Source organism: Triturus cristatus, chromosome 3_2, assembly GCF_964204655.1.
Source record: "Triturus cristatus chromosome 3_2, aTriCri1.1, whole genome shotgun sequence".
Classification (NCBI taxonomy): domain Eukaryota; kingdom Metazoa; phylum Chordata; class Amphibia; order Caudata; family Salamandridae; genus Triturus; species Triturus cristatus.
The window spans coordinates 1067147475-1067168673 of NC_140584.1; the positions used below are offsets into that span (position 1 = coordinate 1067147475).

At 44.2% G+C, this 21199-nt stretch overlaps 1 protein-coding gene across 1 annotated transcript in view; it reads left to right on the forward strand.

Annotated features, from left to right (window-relative positions):
- Nucleotides 1-21199, forward strand: part of LOC146859134 (uncharacterized) — a 2052335-nt gene that overhangs the window by 938409 nt on the left and 1092727 nt on the right. Inside the window, exons 70-71 of the mRNA XM_085649806.1 lie at nucleotides 6076-6632; nucleotides 12813-12985. Coding sequence (XP_085505932.1) covers nucleotides 6076-6632; nucleotides 12813-12985 — 730 coding nt within the window. The remainder of the gene's footprint in view (nucleotides 1-6075; nucleotides 6633-12812; nucleotides 12986-21199) is intronic.

The window sequence follows — 21199 nt, forward strand, 5'->3', positions numbered from 1 at the left end:
CGTTTTTTAGAAATCAGTTTAATTTCTGTTTCTTGTACTGCTTTTATGACTCCCGAGACCAGTATTAGCAAGAATGCGGTGACCAACAGCAAGCCATGAGTAGTAGCTGTACCCTGGTTACCTTTAATTTTTCTCCGTAAGCCAAATTTGTAGGTTTACAGCTAGCTACCTTGTTCAAAAACCTTAAGGTATAAACAGGCGTTAGACAGATACACACATAAGGGTATTGAATTTCTATACATTTGCGATGTACCCCTGTCTTCCTTTATCCTTCCGGTGCATATTGACAATATTTATTTACTTCATAGTTTTCTTTACTGTGAACCCTCCCTGGGGCGTCACAATGCTGTTCTGAGACACATTCTGTTTTCGTTTGATAATGAAGTGATGTATAGTACTCTACACCAAGATATATTCTAAGGTGGGTAGTAGCATGGAGCACCAAATGCATTTAGTTATACATGGTAAAGAAAAGCATGACGAGGAAAGAGTGAAAAGGTTAGCAGAATGATTTAGGCCAATGGTTTTGGGTAATCAATATCATGGCAATATTAAAAATAAGTCTGAAGAGCTGTGCTCCTGGTCAGAGACGTGTAAATATTGATAAGCTTCTAGGCTGCAGCTGTTTGTGTTTGTTTTTAGAGAATTTGATGAGAGTCAGAGAAAAAATAAAGACTGGAAAAAAGGTTAGAATTAGTAAATTGGCTTATAAAGCAGAATTTAAGATAATCAGAGAGATGGAATGAGTAGCGTTAATTGGGGTATCTATTCTATATCTGTTTTATTGTATTAACAAACCCCTTCGGGTAAACACATGTGATGTCACTTCTCTTGAAACGCATCCAGGGTAAAGTTATGCCTGTCAAGGGTACAGATACTTTGGTAACTTCCAAACATACTTGAAATCTCTGTATTCAAAATTTTCTAGCTTTGTAAAGTGTAGGTAAATCAAGTTACAACTTTTCCCATGTATGGGTCACACTCTAACATCCTCATACACTTGTGAATTAGACCCTTGATTAGTAATAGGCACTACCAGTGTTGGAATTTATCCAAGCAGTGTCAGTTTCCATCTTTACATATTTTGACTGAGAGCTGAGAAGTTGCAAGACTGCTTTCGTTAGTATACGAGTCCCATGCCACTAGACTACAGCCTATTGAGTGGTAGTTGGTGCTGCTGAAACCCTGAAACCAGTCCTAGGATGCTTGTTTCCCGTCCAGGGAGGACCTGGCCTTGCAGTTCGGGCTGGACTGTTCCCATTGGTCACAGGGTCAAGAATGATTTGCATATGGCTGGGTCCAAACTGGAATGGCATGGTAAGCAAAACAACGATGGATTTAGGTCCAGATCTCTGTACTGTGGTGAATGTATGACATTTTTTCTGCATTCTGTCCATCAATAGTTCTTTTTGCTACCTTACCTCAGGCCTGCTCTTTCAGTGGAGCAACTTTCAGAATGGACACCTTTTCTTCAATCTTACTTACACCCAAGTAGTAGTATTAATCTTTATTTGTTTATTAAATAATCCATAAATGTTCATCACATAAATACAATCATGATAAAATCTTCAAAATCCATAAAATTGCTTAAAACATCCATTTTTACTTTTACTTATTACTTAACCGTCTTTTTGGCCCTAAAGTGCATGTGCACCAGTATTCCAACGGAAGTATAGATTGTGGACAGCTTGCTTCACTTGCTCTAAGTAAGTGTTGACCAAATTGACCGTACCTCTAAAGGATCAATGAGGGTTGAAACTCATGAATTTTGTTTTAGCTACGTTGAAACCCAAATTTCTCACAAGAGAGTAAAAACCGGTCAAGTTGGTTTTGTAGCCCCATTGAGGATTAGAATCTAATAGGGTGTCATCCACAAATAACAATGACAAGACCTTTTGTCCTACCATCACAGGGGTGTCACCATTACAGTCAACCAAAGATTCTATCAACCCATTAATGTAAAGGGTGAAAGAGTCATTGCTAGTACACAGCCTTGTTGCACTCCCCTGTGGTCGGTCAGCTCGCCTTTCCGGCTCCATCTTACTTGAGCATAATTGTTGTGTATGGAGCCTTCTTATAGCATGCAATCACTTCTGTCTAAACCCCATCTGCTCAAGGACAGACCACAATTTCTCCATGGAAGACAGCACACGTATTTCGAGATTTCTCAGGAAGATCACTATCGTTTTCCGCCATCTGGCTATCGGACTGATCTGAATAGAGTAAACTAAAGTGAAGTACCCATGATTGTGGTTGAATGTGGTGCACTTATTCAATTATTTAGTTCTTAGTTCGCTTGGCTATTATGTTCCAAAACTGTTTGCTATTCTTAAAATTAGCTGCAATTAGAAGATATTTCAATAGTGCTTCTTTCCATTTCCTTTTAGCTGCGGTTTGCACTGCTTTGTAGTTTTTCTGTTTTTCCCCCACTAAACTCCTATGGCCATTTTTTTTATAGTGGCCATCAGTGCAGTCCTAGATACCCTGCAGTATTCATTAAACAATTCAACTTTATTATTACTAAGCATCTCACCCCTCTTCTCTTTATAGAAGACATTTTTTAATTCCACATATAAGCAACTGAATATCTCAAATGTTGTTGGGCCCCTTCCTTGTGCTTTTTAAAATTGTATAATGATTTCACAACAGTAGTGTAAATTTGTGCTAAGGTAACTGCATTTTAATCAATCGCAGGCCACTTGACCGTTCTTCAGTCATTACTGAGGAGTATTGGATTAGCTCAATTCATCTCGGTTTGTGCCTGGACAGGGTTAAAGGAGTAGTTCAGTTCTAATTCCAGAGCATTATGATCGCTATCTAAGAGTTCAGTTTCCAACATATCAATCAAATAGTGCCAATGGACTACATCCAACAAAAAATAATAAATGCTTGTTGGGCAATTTGCCTGTTTAAAGGTATGGCTAAGATCTTTATCTGAGCGAGTGAGTCCATTACAGACTTTAAGGCCATATTTTAATTGGAGGGATGCTATTTGGAATGCCACTTTAGGGTTTCTAGCAAAGCCAGCCTGACTCAATTTAGGAATCCCACGCTCCTCTTCCTCTTCTTCAGTGAGATTTATCGCCATTTTAAGAGGTTCATAGGTAGCATTCAGGTCCTCTGCTAGTAGCAGGAAGCTATTATCCTCATTACTTTCCAAAAACTCATCAAGAGCTAAAATAGTTGTTGAGTCCTGGTTCTGATAGGTAAATCTGTTATAAATGTTAATCAAAAGAATTCACTCGTCGCCCTTAGCAGTTGAGAGTCTTAGAGCCAATACATCTTTACATCTTATGTCAACCTTTTTAATGGGACTGCTCAGGTGTACTTTAGTGTAAATGATAAGGCCCCCTACTGCCCGCCCTACTAGAGATGGTGATGCCTCAGTGATAAAGTTCATGAAGCCCACTCGGTGGACCAGATCTGTAGCCCATGTCTCCTGCAGGAGACATATATTGAACTGATCAATAAAATGTCCCCATTCCTCACGATTTAGTTGCCTCTCCTCTCCTCTAATCTCACTAAGTATGATCACCAGTTTAGCACCTTCCAGTCCTGTAGTTTGTGAGTGATAATACATCCTCTCATCAAGCCCTTCCATCATCTATCTCCCCGGGAACCTTGTAGAGTCTAGGGTCACCTTGTGTTGTTTCAGCTATATTAGCCATAGCCCCGTTAAAATTATACACTGGCCCCCTTGCTGGAAGATTAAACTTAAATTGTATCCTGGATCTATCGGGGGGGGGGTGAGGTGCATTGGTCCAAATTCACTAAGCCTGCTACAAGGGTATTGTGAGCTAGTTCTATGGTTATGTAATCAAATTTACCATCAAAATTGTATCTACTGGCATCTAGGATCACAGATCTTCTTATGTACGACAATTTCTTACCTGCTCAATCCAGTTTGTGACTTTAATGATCAGTATCTCTCTATTTTCTTGTGTCCTCTGCAGGAGTTTGGGGACATAATTATGTAGATTTTTACTGCTATTTTCTCCCCAACTGAACACAGGGCCTGGGTGATACATTTCTAGTGTATTTATGGGGTTCATCCTCATGGACTGTGGTACCCCCCACCCCAGCGTTTAGTCTTAGTCTCCCACCTTGCTTGTCATGTTAATAGGGGGGAAACCTGTCTACCCCATCCACTTTGTCTAGGTTATGTGTTTTCAAGGAATCCCTCACAAATCAATCAACTGGGGCATGATTCGGGGCACGCAAAGGAGTTGTGACTTATAGCTCTACATAGCTTATTTTGTCTTGTGCTCGAACCATCCTTGGTGACCTCCCCTATACCTGGCTTGTACAACGTAAGGCTTCCATTTGGTGACAAAACCCTTGCCTGTGGCTCCCTCCTGTTTTCCTGTGCCCCAATAGCCTTTTTTTAAATAGCTGAATTATATCGATTTTATTGACAAGCTTCCCCATAATGAGTCACATAATGGCAACCTCAGTAGCAAGTTTTTGACCATATCTTTGAGTTGACCAACCTCAATTTGGCACACACAATTAGTGTTCATTTGTTTACCCAAGACCTACCTCCTAGTCCCTGCTACTTTAGGGTTACTCACATTCGCCTCTTTCTTTTCAGTGTACGGTTGTGCCAACAAGTGAAAGCAGTTTGAGCTTACAAGTTCTGGTAACACACCCATAGTCATTAGATTCAAATCAGAAACATTATTTGGGGCAGTGCACGTTAGCGCTAGATCAGCTGTATCAAACCCTGCATCAACACGAAACCTGCACTCCACACCCCCTTTCCTTGGCCTCTACAGGGGTTGGTACACCAGTCCTGCATTTCTCATAAGGAATTTTTCGTTTTAAAAATATCCACCACTTTCCGACAGAAATCCCAATTCTTGGAGATAGGCTGGCCACTAAGCAATGTCGCCACCTCCTCTATTAAGTCATCGATGTTGTTGGCCATACAGTTATCTACTGCTTTGGCCCCCAAAGTCTTTTCTGCCAACTTTGTAACCCCTACGTGGGCTCTCTTTTGCCTTCCTTTTGCCCATTATGAAACGTCGCCTAACCAGAAAGTTTGTTTAGCGCAGAAAACAGACTGGGAGAGGCTGTGGTCCAAGGCTTGACCATGTCCCAGTAGAGGCAGCTTTACGCTAGAGACCAACTAACGAGGAGCAAAAATAAAGAAGGGTGGCCAGCCCAGCCTCTTCCGGGCTCTGACGGGTGCAGATGGGCCTACCATTGGCCTGGGCTTAGCCCAGGCGAGGCCCGTGCAGCAGGGAAGCCCAAAGTGCTATGAGTGCTTGCTGGAGAGCAGCCCTGCCCCCTTGAAGCTCACATGATTTTCGCGCCTCCAGGCACGTTGCAGACTGGGAGATGGTGTCTCCTCAACAAGGTCACCAGGCACGGGACACCTGAACCCTTCAAAGGTTTTACAGCACGTCCCATGCAGCAGGGAAGACGACACTGCTATGAGCGCTCGCTGGAGGGCAGCTCCACCCCCTTGCAGGGCACGTGATATTTGTACCTCCAGGCGCGTTGAAGACTGGGAGATAGAGTCTATCTACCAAGGGCACCATGCACAGGGCTCCAGAACCTCCTCAAAGGTTTTACGACTTGTCCCGCGCAGCGGAGAAGTTGACAGTGATATGAGCTCCCACTGGAGGGCAGTCCCACCCCCTTTCAGGTCATGTGATACTCGCGCCTTCAGGTATGTTGAAGCTTGGAGATGGAGTTTCCCCACCAAGGTCACGAGGCACTGTGTCTCCAGAACTCCCTCAAAGGTTTTACGGCACGTCCTAACTGAGTAATTCCCTCTGTGGCCCACCTAGCTGTTTATTGTACACATTATTTGTCTGGACTTTTCATTGTAAACGTGTCTGCATACCTCTCTTTCCTCACATTGGGTAAGGATCCTGTTGTTATCTATAGTGGTCCACTGTCCTCTTGGGGCTCGGTTCGTTCTTCATAAACACCCCCACTTAACTAGAAACTGCATTTAAAAGTGGTGTTAGTAATGGTTGTGATGTTGAGGGTCGGGAATGATGACTGAAGTTTGGGACAAATATTCTAGCTGATCACATTTCCACATGTTTCTCTTTTCTGTTTCAGGGAAAATTTAGTAGCACATGCTGACCACTACATCCAGCATCTGGAGATGCTGAGTAATAAGGAGAAAGAAAATGTATGCTACCTGTTGGCATCCATGCACCTAGCGATTGCAAACTATGACAGGTGCAAGCAGGGACGAGGTGAATATGGCCATATCACAAATGCTACATTCGAGACATTTGTCCAGTGCTTTACGAATTTGATGAAGAAGAAGCACCATGAGGTAATGGAAGTGCATGAGCTGATGGAGAGTGTTCTCACCTACACGGAGACCAAGATGAAATCCTACACAGCACTGGCCAATGATCTTCAGCAGCAGATGGCAGCCCTCAATGAGCACAAAGAGGGAACACTGCAGATCCTAGTCCAGATCGCACAGGACAAGGTGGTGGTGGAGCAGAAAATTCATAGTGTACAACAACACATGAAAAAAATCAAGGGATTTCAGAAACTTCTCCCGGAGTACCAACTGGCTCATGAAAAGGCGGTATACAAAGCATCGGCCATTATAGCAGACATCAAGAAGCTTGTGCTGGACATGGACATTGGCGCACTAGGTATATTTATGTTCTACATTCTGATGTCCAGTTTTATAGGTATGAGTAATGCTATAGATTTTTGATTGATATGTAAAATGTCTACGGTATTTTGATTTTAATTGTATGGCGTGTGAAAATCAATTTTCTTGCTGACAACGTGTAACTATATTTGTACTCAGAATTTTATTTTTGCAAAGCTGTTGAAACTTGTAACACTCTTCAAATCAAATATTAGTAAATATTGAAAGTACCTAGAATCAAACAATTTTCCTGCCTTCATAGAGTGTACAAACAGTAATGGGTGAAAGCCTGAAATGTAAAATTATTCTAGGCTAAATCCAATTCCCTCATTAGGTCAAGACTACCAGACAGTGCAAGGAAAATATATATTGTCAGCTTATCAAGAACTTACAGTGGGCTTAAAGGCTGTCCATTGCTTACCATTGGTTAGCTGTATTGTCTTTCTCATTCACTTGCCTTGTCCAACTTGTGTTTGTCCCTCCCCTGGAACATAGCTGCTTTACTTGTGTCCTTCCACTGCTCACTTTTAGGGAAATATTGTTTTCTTATTGCTTAAACACTCGCATGTGTTTTCCATCTGTATCCCCTGTGCGCTTTTCTTCCTCCCGCACTCTGTGATGTTCTCTCTTGCTCATGTGCTTTTCCTCCATGTGCTCCATGTTCCTCTTTTCTGTGTGCTTCTCCCATTGCCCCATATTGTTCTCTATCTTGTGTGCATCTCTCCTTGTCTACCTTGTTGCTTCCTCCTTCATGTACTTCTTTTCCTTTCCTCCCCTCTACCCCAATCTGCTCTTTCGTTCCCCTTTCCCCACCACGTCCCATTTTTTAATTTAATTTCGGCTTTTTTTGAAGGGCCAGTCAGCAAATTGCTAAAGACACTTCTGCTTCATAAATAAAATTGTTTTCGCGCTTCTTCATGATCACATTTTTGTTTAATTTCACAATCCATCTTGAATCGGTAAATAAATAAAATGGTGCCTGCGTTATGTGCATCCATCATGACAAATCCATGTGCACATGCCTTTTTTCCCCTTTTTAGGTTGAGCCTAGGCAGCGCTTGCGCTGTCGCTTAGCATCCTGTGGTAATTGCTTTGTGAAGTTCCAACTCCACCCATTCCTTGCTTTTGTTTATCATTTGTCTCTGTCAGTGTAATTCAAAAATACTTGCTTGCCAGTGGTCAGTCCTACCTCTTTGTCCCTCCTTTTTCTCTTCCATTCCTCCCATGCAGCAGGGACTAAGTGCTGTCTCATCACGCTACAGTTCTTTATCTGTTTTTTAGCAGACTACATTTTTCTCTTTTTTTTCCTGCTCTGTTTCTATTTGCCTGTGTGTAGTTTCGGCACCATAGTTCATTACATTTAAATATAGTTTTCCTCCCTCCCACCTTCTCTTAATTCCACAGTTGAACTGGGGGTACGTCTTGCGCCATGCCTACCGCTTCGTTTGTTATATTTTTTAAGCGTTTAGCAACTTTCCATGTCGAACATCATTTAGGCTTTCTTTTAGTAGGATGTTTGGTTTTGGGCTTTGTTTTAAGGAGGATTGGGCTTGTTTAACGTTTGTTTTACAGCCATTGTGCAGCTTAGCGTTGCGCTTGTTGGGCTTTGTTTTAAGGAGGATTGGGCATGTTTTACAGCCAATGTGCATCTTAGCTTCGTGATCTTACAAGCGCTGGAAGTTAAGCGCATGAGCAGCTTTCTGTGGCCATCTGGCACTTCCTGTTTCATGTCTGCAGAGCCCTAGAAGGGGTGGGCACCTGACACCAGCCGTTGTAAATATACCCTGACAACCGGTTTATTACCTGTGCCTGGCTTCCGGTCCCACATGATGCCTGGCTTCCGGTCCTAAGACTTGCCTGTTTTCCGGTCTGCGAGTTGTCTGTCTTCCAGTCCTATAAATTGCCTGTTTTCCGGACCTACCCAGTGCTAGTCTTCCGGTCCCACACAATGCCTGTCTTCTGACCCTAGGTGCCACCACCTCATCATTGGCTGGTCTTCCGCATTACCTTCCTTCCTGTCCTATGCATTGCCTGTCTTCCGGTCCACCTGTTGCCTGTTTTCCGGTCCCACCTGTTACCTTTCCAAAGTCCTCGCTTCTCTTTTCCTTGATGATCGGCCCGGGGGGCGTCGTAATACGTTTTCTGTATGAATTGTGACCCCCCCCCCCCTCCTGACACAGAATCCGAGACCCTGCTGATATTGAGTGCCGACACATTATATCCAAAATATCTTAAAGATCATAAAATGCAGAGGGACCCGGTTTATTCCTTCCCCAGCCGCCTAAATGTTTTATGACTTGTGTTATTTAATGTCTCCTGCCCCCCTGGAAGGGAACTCCCCTGAATTGCGGAATCCTCATGAAGGGGCCCTTGTGGTGAGGATGTAAGGCATGCGGTGCCAGCCCATCCTGGTGGAACAGTTGCACATTTTAGTTTTGCAGAAAGCAGTGTTTCTCCTCTGCGGGACATCTTTGTATCCCTTTTATCTTCTTAGGTTTTATGAATTTCACGGCTTGGCATGTGTTAACACTGCCTCCACTGAAACGGACTTAAAAAAATGCTGCAACAATGTTGTGGTCTTTATCTCTGTGGCTGCGTGCGTGCATCTGTGTCTCCATGAATGTCTTTGTATTTTCTTCATTTTGCTGATCTCGAGTATTTAATTTTGGGGTATAGATACTAATAGTGCGAGCTCTGTGTGTGTGTTTGTGCTTATATATGTGTGATTATATGTAAGTTCTAGACATGTGCTGTGTGTTGACATAGTGTGATTATGTGTGTGAGTGCATACTGCGTGCTACGTGGTTATGTTTCTGTGCGTGAGGTGTCTGTATGTGTACTGTGTGGAATGTAGTTGAGTGCGCATCATTTGTTGTAAAAGTTCCTTTTTTGTGAGAGTTAAACAGAATGATTTGCCAAAAAGCGAACCATGTGCAATATGATGTTTTTTTTTTGTTCAACAGCACAGTGAAATTGATTTAAAAAAAGTCCTCCTGCATCTACTCGGCAGGCAAACTAGACAAGTATTTGTAATGCAATAGGTCTCGCGTTTATGAGAGTTTGAGCTATTGACATTTTAAATGACACTGCTAATAGCTTACACTCTCGCAAATGCGAGACCTATTACATTGCAAATGCTTGTTGTTCATGCTGTTCAGCATCTGCTTTTTTGCTGTTGCTGTACTGCATGAACAAAAAACTAGTCAATAGGTTTCGGAGTCCAGACTTATTTGCTTTGCCAATGTTTATTTTTGTGATAACTCTTTTTATTGAAAACACGGCATGACAGTCAAAACAAATATCGCACTGGCACATAATGGCAACATAATAGTGATACAGGAGTTGCACAGGAAAAAGAAGCAAGAAAACAACAACCCAAGAATTATAGTCGTTTTTCTTTTTTTTTTTTGTTGCGTGTCTCTGCTCTTTAATGGAGGGACCATTTATATGCAGGTCTCTGTTGGCCAAACCCCAAATGGGATGGCTCGGCCTAAACTGCTAATCCAAGTCTTCTCGAAATGGGTACACAAGCTACTTCGATAGTGTGACATGGGATTAACTTGCGGAAAAGGATTGGCAGTTTATTCTCTAACCCCCCACAGAAAGACAGCTCTTCCCCGGTTCTGTCCTTGACAGGGCAATCAACGTCTCAGAAAAAAGTGAATACGATCACTGGTAGGACAAGACCAGAGAAAAGAGTTTTGCAATAAGAGAGAATGGGCAGTCTTGGACAGTTTTGTAACAGGGCAGGACCGGTTAAGACAATCACACACCGGATAGGCTTGACTACTCTTGCAACAAGGCAGGGTGAGACAGCCTTGCAACAGGGTAGGAGATGCTAGGACAGTCACCGCAGGACAAGATAGGCTAGGATTGTCTTGCATACATATAGGCTGAGTGCCAGAAGATACAAACATCTGCAATTGACATCAGTATTATAGTGGTTATTTGCAAGAGGTTGCAAGATTTGTGTGAGGTCCATGTCGTGGCCCCAATGGTAATGAACGCAACGAAAAACATTTTGGATATCCACGTTGTGGACCCGGAAGAAGCAAGTTTGTGCATTTGGTCCCATGCGTGATACCCAACTTCGGTCTCTTTTGGGGTTTGTACACCACTGGGGCCTCAAAAAAGACCTCATACATGGGCACATGGGGAAGGAAACTTTATCAGATTCTATAAGTGGCCTACTATTATAGACACAGACATCTGACAGCAAGGGTGAAACACGTCGACTATCTTTACAATGAACAAATTGAGGAAAATTGTTAAATAAGCTATGTTTTATTTAATTAAAAAAACTTCTGGACACAGCAGAGCTGTTTCATCTTGCATTTGTACCACAAATCTTGCAACACGTGCAAATAACTAATTTAATATTGATGTCAATTGCAGATGAATGGGTAAAGTAGTCCTCTGGCTTATTTCTACATAATTATATAAATCTTCGGCTTAAGGGTTAGAAAGCATTAGAAAGGTGGAGCCTAGACACCCCAATGAACCAAAGATTGTCTTTCAACTGGACAGACTATGACAATCTCAAAGCAGGACGGGACGGAGCAAACTAAACTAAGGGTCAGGCAAATCAATGGCTGTGATTTACTGGTTCCCAAGCTGAAGGTGGAGATCATCTGAAGGCAATCCTTGCAGAAGAGTGACCAAACAGCACCCATGACTAAACATTCATCTGAGAAACAGTGTAAGGAGGACGGAATTGCCAGGAAATAAAGGATAACCACAGGAACAGGTAACTTGGCTGTGGAGTGTGGAACAGTTAAGAAGCAGGGAAAACGGTTCTGAAGGTCGTTTATATAAAGGGGCTTTCCAAAAAGCCATTGCCTACATTTAACTGCTATTTCCCCAAAAAGAATTCAATCATTTAGATTGTGCATTGGGTTCTTTCGAATCCCATGCGATAGGCCTGCCCTTTCCGGAGGTGTCCGAAAGTCCTATGCATGCTTTATCTGAACTCTCTGGGTGCCACATAACAGCGAAAATGTAAACAAAGGGTCAGTGGGCCACACTGTCTCAACGCAATAAAAAACATCTGGTCAAACTATGAATCTCAAAACACTGTATACTGCTACCACCACTTTATTTGCTACACCTAGGTCTGGGACAGTAGTCCTCTGTCCACTATGAGGGCAACCCTTGGTGCACCCCTTCACGTCACAGGACAGGTCCTGGCCCTTGCATTGTCAGGAACAGGCCCAGTGGCGTTACAAAACTTGCAGGGGCTCCCCTGCAAAGTGCATCGAGGGGGGCTCCCTAGCCACGGACCCAGTCAGGAGCTCTCCGGCCCGCCCCTACACAGTACTGGAGGGGGCCACCTGGAGCTAGGCCCTCCCCATAACACGCCCCCCCATTACACGCCCCCACCTCCACACCACGGCGGCTGCGGGGGCTATTGTTACACCACTCAACAGACCATGTGTTCTGTGTGTAACCAACAAACACTTGGTTGATGGATTTGGGAATTTATTTATTCATAAAGCGAATCCGGAAGCAAGATTAACGCAATAACGCAAAGGTAAGCTGTTTTTGCAAGGGGAAATAAGTGCCTAGCACTTGACTGATCTGGATGAATCCGTGTTCTAAAAATCCTGTAAGTTATCACCTTATCCTGAAAATCTTGTAAGTTATCACCTTATAAAATACAGCAACTAAATAAATAGGTAATTGCGTATTTATGAAGTACAATTCCCCGTCTGGGGACATTTGGCTTTCACGAAGCAGAAAATCTTATTTGTAGCAGTGCTTTTTTTATTGTTTTTACCGTCATATTGCAAATATGTAGTTGTGAATGCTTCTCCTGTTATCGCCCACTGGAGTGTACAGCTCTCTGGCAGCCTGAAATGTTCTGCGTTGAGCTTCTTAGAATTACAAATGCTCTTGTCGAGATGAATATTAAATAAGTTGTGACAGTTTTAGCATTAATACACAGCCGCCTATCACAATGCCAGTTTGAAATGGTTGAGTGTAACTGAAAAAAAATAGCTTTACATTATGTAAAAGTGCAATTTTTAAACATCATTTTTGGGTGTTTTTCTAATAAACTTGAGCTTATTGGCATTTCTGGATAGTAAAGCCACCATAACTAGTTCGTGTAAATAAAGGACATCGTCTGATGCGAGAATTGACAAATGTTTAACACGGATATAATTTCAATTTTTTTTAGGAGAACTTAGAGGAATGCAGAAGCCTGACGTGGACACAGAGGAGCTGATGGCTTCGATAATCATCATTCTAAAATCTCCCAATACAGATCTGACCTGGTCTAAGGGAGCCAAGAGGCAGATGGCCAACATGGACCGCTTCCTGAGTGAGCTCAGTAGCTTCGATAAAATACAGGTACAATTTTACAAGCGACTCCAATTACACTAGCTCCTGGGTCTCCAACTTTTGTCCAGTAGAACTACATCAATGTCCGATTTTTAGGATAACCACTCATTGTGTAAATGATTTCCATGTAGATCCAACGTATGCATACGCATCCTATGTTGCTATCCGAATACGTTGGTGTGCATCTGTCCCCGGTGGACCAACAGTGACATCCCTGCACTAGATATTGTCCACTTTACAATTGTAATTTATGTTATTGTAAGGATTTCTCCCTTATCTTGCGCTGAGTCCAGAGACCCTGTCATAGTTTTCCTCCACATGTGTCTGTTTTGGATGCGGGTTCCGCAGATTTCACCACATGACCTTTCTCCTGCTGTCCTTGACTCGGTGGCCCAGTATTGGGGAGAAACATCCACCTGATGGGTTCTGGTGCTCTGTATCAAATACGTGACGTGTACCCACCCATGCCATGATGTTGCTCCTAGCCCTGGGTAGACCTATTTAAAATGACACTTAGCTGACACAGACCTTTCACAGAGCCTCAAGAATCCTTGTGTCTTCCTGCTGTGCCCTGTTAGAAATGGGGGTCTCTAGTTGGCAGAGGTAGGTACCTGTGTCCAAATAGGGACCCTTGCTTCTAGTCAGAGTAAGGGGGATACACAATTTAGATAACCCCTGCTCACCGCCTGGGTAGATTTGTACGAGCAGACAGACTTATCCCAAAGGCAATGTGTAAAGTATTTGTACTCAAAACACACAATAATACAGTGATAACACCACAAATGGACACCACACTAGTTTAGAAAAATAAAATATCTTTATCTAAATTCAACAAGACCAAAACGACAGAAATCCAACATACAATTATTAAGACTATGACTTTAGAAAGGGTTCAAACAACTTGGTCCATAGAAATCTATGGATGTGTGATTTCTCTCAAAGTACCTGTAGTTGCGCCAAAATTAACAAAGCCAAACAGCCGCAGAGATGGGAAGCATTAAAAAACAAAGAGATGCATCAGTTCCGGAGACCAACGGGAGGCGATGTGACAGTTCTGCTGCACACAGGAGAAGTGGCGCATTGAATCCGGTCTATAGGGGGAAATGATGCGTTGATTCCGAGAGACGGTTCTGTACTGCGGGTGATGCCTCGGGAAAACTTGCCGCACAGGTACGATGCATGGAAATCCGGGATGTGTCGGCGATTGATGCATCGACGTCACGTGGCGCTGTGTCGGTTTCTTCAGCCGTGATCCCTCAATGCGTCGGTTCTTGTAGCGGCGACTGGCGCTGGGTCGGTTTTGGCAGCGGCGTGGTAATGCGTGGAGATTTGTCTCACAGAGGATGTAGCCTTACGGCTAGAGCGGTCGTCCTTGAAGCTGGGGAACCGGGTTCGAGTCCCGGCAACGACGCTCAACATCCTGTGATTCTGGGCAAATAACTTAATCTCCCCGTGCCTAAAAAAATGAATGTGTCCTCATGTAACGAAACTGGTGCTCATGTAAAGCGCTCTGATACCCAATGTCTCGGGTCTAGTTTGCGCTATATAAAACTAAAAAAAAAAAAGGAAACAAAAAAACTGCGGTTCTGCATTGGAAAAAACAGTCGCAAGAAGAGCGATGAGTCGATTTTCTTGTAGTTGCGTTGCTTTTCCAGCTCCCGACAGCAGTAATAACCTTCAGAGGCCCAACACAGTCACAGACACCTCTTGGCAGGTCACAACTCTCAGCAAGGATCTTCCTCAAGAAGCGGGACATAGCACACAGCAAAGTCCTTGTCCTTTCCTTGGCATAAACAGCTATTGCAGGGCAACCCTAGACAGCACACAGCAAAGGGGCAGTACTCCTCCTACAGTTTCCTCAGCTCTTCTCCTTGGCAAAGATTCCTCTTGATTCCAGAAGTAGTCTAAAGTTCTGTGGTTTTAGGTCTAATACTTATACCCCAAAATGTCTTTGTTCTCTTTGTGCAAGGGTCTCTGAGCCCAGTCCAAACCAGTTCTGTCCTTACTGGTGCAGTATGACCACAGGGGATGGAGACAGCATTGTGCAAGGGAGACAGGCCCTATTCATGTGCAAGGAAATCTCCTCTCACTACTCTAAATTCAGCCAAGGTCTATTCAGCTCAGCTCTGAGTCATCCAGAAAGGTCCAGGCATACCTCAACCCCCCAGGTCTGAGATACCTTTTCAGGGCTACTCATGGGGGTGGCACAATCAGTGCTGCAGGCCCACTAGTAGCATTTGATTTACAGCCCTGGCACACCTCAGTGCACATTACTAGGGACTTACCAGTAAATCACATATGCCAATAAGGGAGAATCAATTCTAACAACAATTTACACAGAGAGCCCTTGCACTTTGACACTGAACAGCAGCGGCAAAGTGCCCAAAGCATCTAAGCCAGCACAGCATCAAAAATAAAGGAGGTAGAGGCAAAAAGTTAGGGGAAACCACACCAAAGATGCCAAGTCTAACATGCCCCCCTTACGATGCGGTGTATCTTTGGCACGGAGAAGGAGGGTGACTGTGGTTCAAGGGATACAAGCGGCGTCATCCTGTCACCTATGGGACACATGAGCAATCTGATTTTTGGTGGGACCAGCTGTTGCTTACAATTTTAAAGGGTGTTACTAGGTTTCTGATCCTTTTGTTTAAATCTGCCCAAATTTTTAAGTGATGGGGAACATTAAGGTGGGGGCCCTTGCTCCCAAGTCACCATCATCTGCTCCCCGGGCTGCGATCATCAAAGGGTTTCTCTCACGAGCTGTACATTTAGTTTCTAAAGAGATTGAATTTGGGGAGAGAAGACTTTCCATGACGAGGGAAGATATTCTCTCTGGTTTCCCTCGCTGGAGGGACCCAAGGGGAGACCGTGCTTTCATCTTTGGATTCATATACAGTGTCGGTTGTTTATAGTCGGGGGCATGGTGAGGGAATGCTCCATGATGATTCTTGTGCTATAACAGGAGGTGCCTTTAGTGAGGGGTGTACTCAGGGCTCTTTTACTGCTGTCTGTCCAACTATTAGCACAAGGGGTAAGCTTAGAAGGAGGAATGCGGTTTCCAAATCAAAAGTTATTTCAGTCACTATTGGGGTTCAGATGGAGCCTTTGAAGTGTGCGCACCTGACGAACCGGGTTATCCAGGGGCAGGATGGCGATATTGGGGTCATCAGCTGCACAGGGTCCCTGCAGCTGAAGGACTGGGTTATTCTAAGACCCAGCGGTGCCAGGGAACAACACCTGAAACCTTCGTGGGTTACCTGTTCTGGCGTACCAAACACAGAGACACGGGACTCTTCCAGCGACGTCAGAGATCAGCGTTTATTTACTGCAGGGATACAGAGGTCACAAGAAGTACACAACGTGTAGGTTCTCGGAGACTGCTTCGAATTGCAAATGTGGATCGCTCCTTTTATACACGTTTTTCCCATAGCACAGTATGGTGAACAAAGGTTACAACTCAGTTCCCACAATAAACTTCAAAAGAGTCGTGTTCATGTTTCAGGAGGCCGGAACATAATTACAACAGTATTGCATTCCCAACTGTAAAAACATATCTTCTCTGCAATAAAACACATTCCATCCTGACCGTAAACACATTAGGAGAAGGGACGAAAACAGATGCAAAGAAAGGACAAGGATGCACAACAGATTAGAAAAGAGTGTTAGGAGTAATAAAGGAAACTTGATCACGGGATCAGAGACCTCGTGTCTAATGTATGCATGACTGAAACAATAGACCGGCACGGCAAGATGAGCCTCGAGCGGGGCCATCTGCCTTCGCCGTGTCATTTCCCTCGTCGTAAAAGTCACACTCAAAGGAACACGTGTCCCTTGTGTAAGCTTGGGAGTCCCAGGGTCACGAAGCGGACAAAGTCCGTTCGCTGGCTACTTGAGGGCAAGAAACAAAATGGATGCCGTATCTAAAATGGAACCCGAGGGTTCAGATGAACAAACCCAAAAATAAGACGAGCCATACGTGGTTGCATAGCGAAACTGCGTACACCCACTATACTCGTCATTTGCGGTTCGTAGACACCCAACTCATCCATATTCGTCACCACTCAAAAAGGTGTCGTTCCGTCCCACACGGAACCTCAGACGCTCCTTTTGCCCTCATGTAGGCAAGCACTAGTCAAGATCGGAATCTATTTCAAAATTCATCAGATCGTTCAGCTGCTGCTGGAACATCATTCTATTCATCAACGTCTCCTTGGTAACAGATGGCCGTCTTATACACGTTGTAGCACAAAGGCCACATAAGGCAGGACCACACTGTACACAAAGACAACACGTGAACAGAAACGTTACAACAACCCCTACGATCATCAGAATCTTCCAACCCCAAGTTGACATCAGGCCCCAAAACCATCCTAGAAGCGTCCAATTACCTTCGTCCACGTGTATGGACTCGGGAATCTTGTGCAACTTCGAGATGGCTTGGTAGACAGTTGGAGCATTGTCGGGAATAAAAATGCAACAACTCTAATGAATAACTTTACACACACCACCTCTATCTGCAAGAACAACATCTAGAACCATACGGTTCTGCAACGTCATGAGTCTATCCGCCTGAAGTTCAGCTGTTAAATTACCAAGGGCACTTGCGGTAATATTAGCAGTCGACTCAACTACACGTGTCAACTGTCGTAGGTTCCTACTATTAACCATAGGGCCCCAAAACGGCAAGAAACCCTTAAAGAAGTCTCCTGCTTCTTGACCGGCAGTATCCTCTTTGCTAATAACGCCTCTCACGACTCTAGGTTTGTGATAATCTGAGGCGACTGTGAAAGTCGGTGGTAAAAGATTCGCAATATAACAGGTACCCGAAAAATCACGGGGTAACCATGTATATGCGCGTTCATAACATACAAAATAAGTGCCCTTAGCGGTCAGAAAAACAGGGGAAGAGAGCATCGGTAGAACATACGTGTCAGTGCAAGCACTGTTCCCAAGTTGTGCTCTCGGATTTCGACCCAAACCTTTCAAGCAGAAATTACTGAGGTGTGGTACAATCCATATTGGGGACGAGCTCTTAAGCTGTCTATCACCTACTGACGTACTATACTCAGCCTCGCTCAGATCCTTGTAAGCCTGCACCTCTTCATTTGGGATAAGCGATGCATCAAAAACATCTCTATCTAAATCCGCTATCGCTATCGCCAAAGGCTTGTGATACGGCCCAGGACCAAAATTGACAGAGCGTGGCTCTCGACTGGGGTAGGAATCTAGTGCACTACGGAACATAGTTTGGAATGCTCGAGCCGAACCCTGGGAGCTGTAAGGAAGGACCAAATATGGAATACCCCTATCCATGGTATGCGGCATTAACCCACACACCCAACAATTGGTAGTATTCATCACCAACTGATGCTGATGTAGCAGCTGAACGAAGGAGTTATTCATAAATTCCGCACGCCTACCCTGTTCATGTTGAGGCAAAGGATGAAAAGAATGTGGGGAAACAGTGGTGAGGGAACTTAGTTTAGGAGAAAGGGTAGGTGAAACAGAAGGTAATAACAACTGTACTCCAAAATACACTCCACCCACCAATAGCATAGATACGGTCAGAAACAGTAGGAACACCTGAAACAGAAAACATTTTGTTCGTACAACTCTCCTGAACTCTGATCTCTGCGCCGACATCCTTTCTACTTCCAACAACTTAGAGAATGCCATCCTCTACAAACCGTCCGTGACGTACTTGACGCACTTCGTTCTGAGTATTATTATCAATCCCCAGGAGTTCCCAGGAATCGACAAAAGTAACCGACCTAGCGTCAGAAACCTGCTAAACAGAAAGGAGTACCCGCACGGCCCTACGGTAACCCGGATGGAGAGGTTTCCTCGAAACGTTCAGTTTTATTACAAATCTCTTAGCAGTGGGACAGCACATAAAAACTCAAAAAGAAAGGATATAATTGTCCATAAGTTTCATAGCATCAAAAAGCAAATATACTACTAATTTTTATTAGTCCTTGAACGAAGAAAGTATCGACTTCTTCCAGGTCGAGTTTGCTCTACAAACAATTGTTCAGCTGGCGCAACAGTGTTCGATGAAGTGGACAACGAGTCAGACCTTGGGTTCTCTGCTACCGAGGACTCCACATGTAGGTTTGGCAGTGATAACCTTCAGAGGCCCAACACAGTCACAGACACCTCTTGGCAGGTCACAACTCTCAGCAAGGATCTTCCTCAAGAAGCGGGACATAGCACACAGCAAAGTCCTTGTCCTTTCCTTGGCATAAACAGCTATTGCAGGGCAACCCTAGACAGCACACAGCAAAGGGGCAGTACTCCTCCTACATTTTCCCCAGCTCTTCTCCTTGGCAAAGATTCCTCTTGATTCCAGAAGTAGTCTAAAGTTCTGTGGTTTTAGGTCTAATACTTATACCCCAAAATGTCTTTGTTCTCTTTGTGCAAGGGTCTCTGAGCCCAGTCCAAACCAGTTCTGTCCTTACTGGTGCAGTATGACCACAGGGGATGGAGACAGCATTGTGCAAGGGAGACAGGCCCTATTCATGTGCAAGGAAATCTCCTCTCACTACTCTAAATTCAGCCAAGGTCTATTCAGCTCAGCTCTGAGTCATCCAGAAAGGTCCAGGCATACCTCAACCCCCCAGGTCTGAGATACCTTTTCAGGGCTACTCATGGGGGTGGCACAATCAGTGCTGCAGGCCCACTAGTAGCATTTGATTTACAGCCCTGGCACACCTCAGTGCACATTACTAGGGACTTACCAGTAAATCACATATGCCAATAAGGGAGAATCAATTCTAACAACAATTTACACAGAGAGCCCTTGCACTTTGACACTGAACAGCAGCGGCAAAGTGCCCAAAGCATCTAAGCCAGCACAGCATCAAAAATAAAGGAGGTAGAGGCAAAAAGTTAGGGGAAACCACACCAAAGATGCCAAGTCTAACATGCCCCCCTTACGATGCGGTGTATCTTTGGCACGGAGAAGGAGGGTGACTGTGGTTCAAGGGATACAAGCGGCGTCATCCTGTCACCTATGGGACACATGAGCAATCTGATTTTTGGTGGGACCAGCTGTTGCTTACAATTTTAAAGGGTGTTACTAGGTTTCTGATCCTTTTGTTTAAATCTGCCCAAATTTTTAAGTGATGGGGAACATTAAGGTGGGGGCCCTTGCTCCCAAGTCACCATCATCTGCTCCCCGGGCTGCGATCATCAAAGGGTTTCTCTCACGAGCTGTACATTTAGTTTCTAAAGAGATTGAATTTGGGGAGAGAAGACTTTCCATGACGAGGGAAGATATTCTCTCTGGTTTCCCTCGCTGGAGGGACCCAAGGGGAGACCGTGCTTTCATCTTTGGATTCATATACAGTGTCGGTTGTTTATAGTCGGGGGCATGGTGAGGGAATGCTCCATGATGATTCTTGTGCTATAACAGGAGGTGCCTTTAGTGAGGGGTGTACTCAGGGCTCTTTTACTGCTGTCTGTCCAACTATTAGCACAAGGGGTAAGCTTAGAAGGAGGAATGCGGTTTCCAAATCAAAAGTTATTTCAGTCACTATTGGGGTTCAGATGGAGCCTTTGAAGTGTGCGCACCTGACGAACCGGGTTATCCAGGGGCAGGATGGCGATATTGGGGTCATCAGCTGCACAGGGTCCCTGCAGCTGAAGGACTGGGTTATTCTAAGACCCAGCGGTGCCAGGGAACAACACCTGAAACCTTCGTGGGTTACCTGTTCTGGCGTACCAAACACAGAGACACGGGACTCTTCCAGCGACGTCAGAGATCAGCGTTTATTTACTGCAGGGATACAGAGGTCACAAGAAGTACACAACGTGTAGGTTCTCGGAGACTGCTTCGAATTGCAAATGTGGATCGCTCCTTTTATACACGTTTTTCCCATAGCACAGTATGGTGAACAAAGGTTACAACTCAGTTCCCACAATAAACTTCAAAAGAGTCGTGTTCATGTTTCAGGAGGCCGGAACATAATTACAACAGTATTGCCAGTTCCCAACTGTAAAAACATATCTTCTCTGCAATAAAACACATTCCATCCTGACCGTAAACACATTAGGAGAAGGGACGAAAACAGATGCAAAGAAAGGACAAGGATGCACAACAGATTAGAAAAGAGTGTTAGGAGTAATAAAGGAAACTTGATCACGGGATCAGAGACCTCGTGTCTAATGTATGCATGACTGAAACAATAGACCGGCACGGCAAGATGAGCCTCGAGGGGGGCC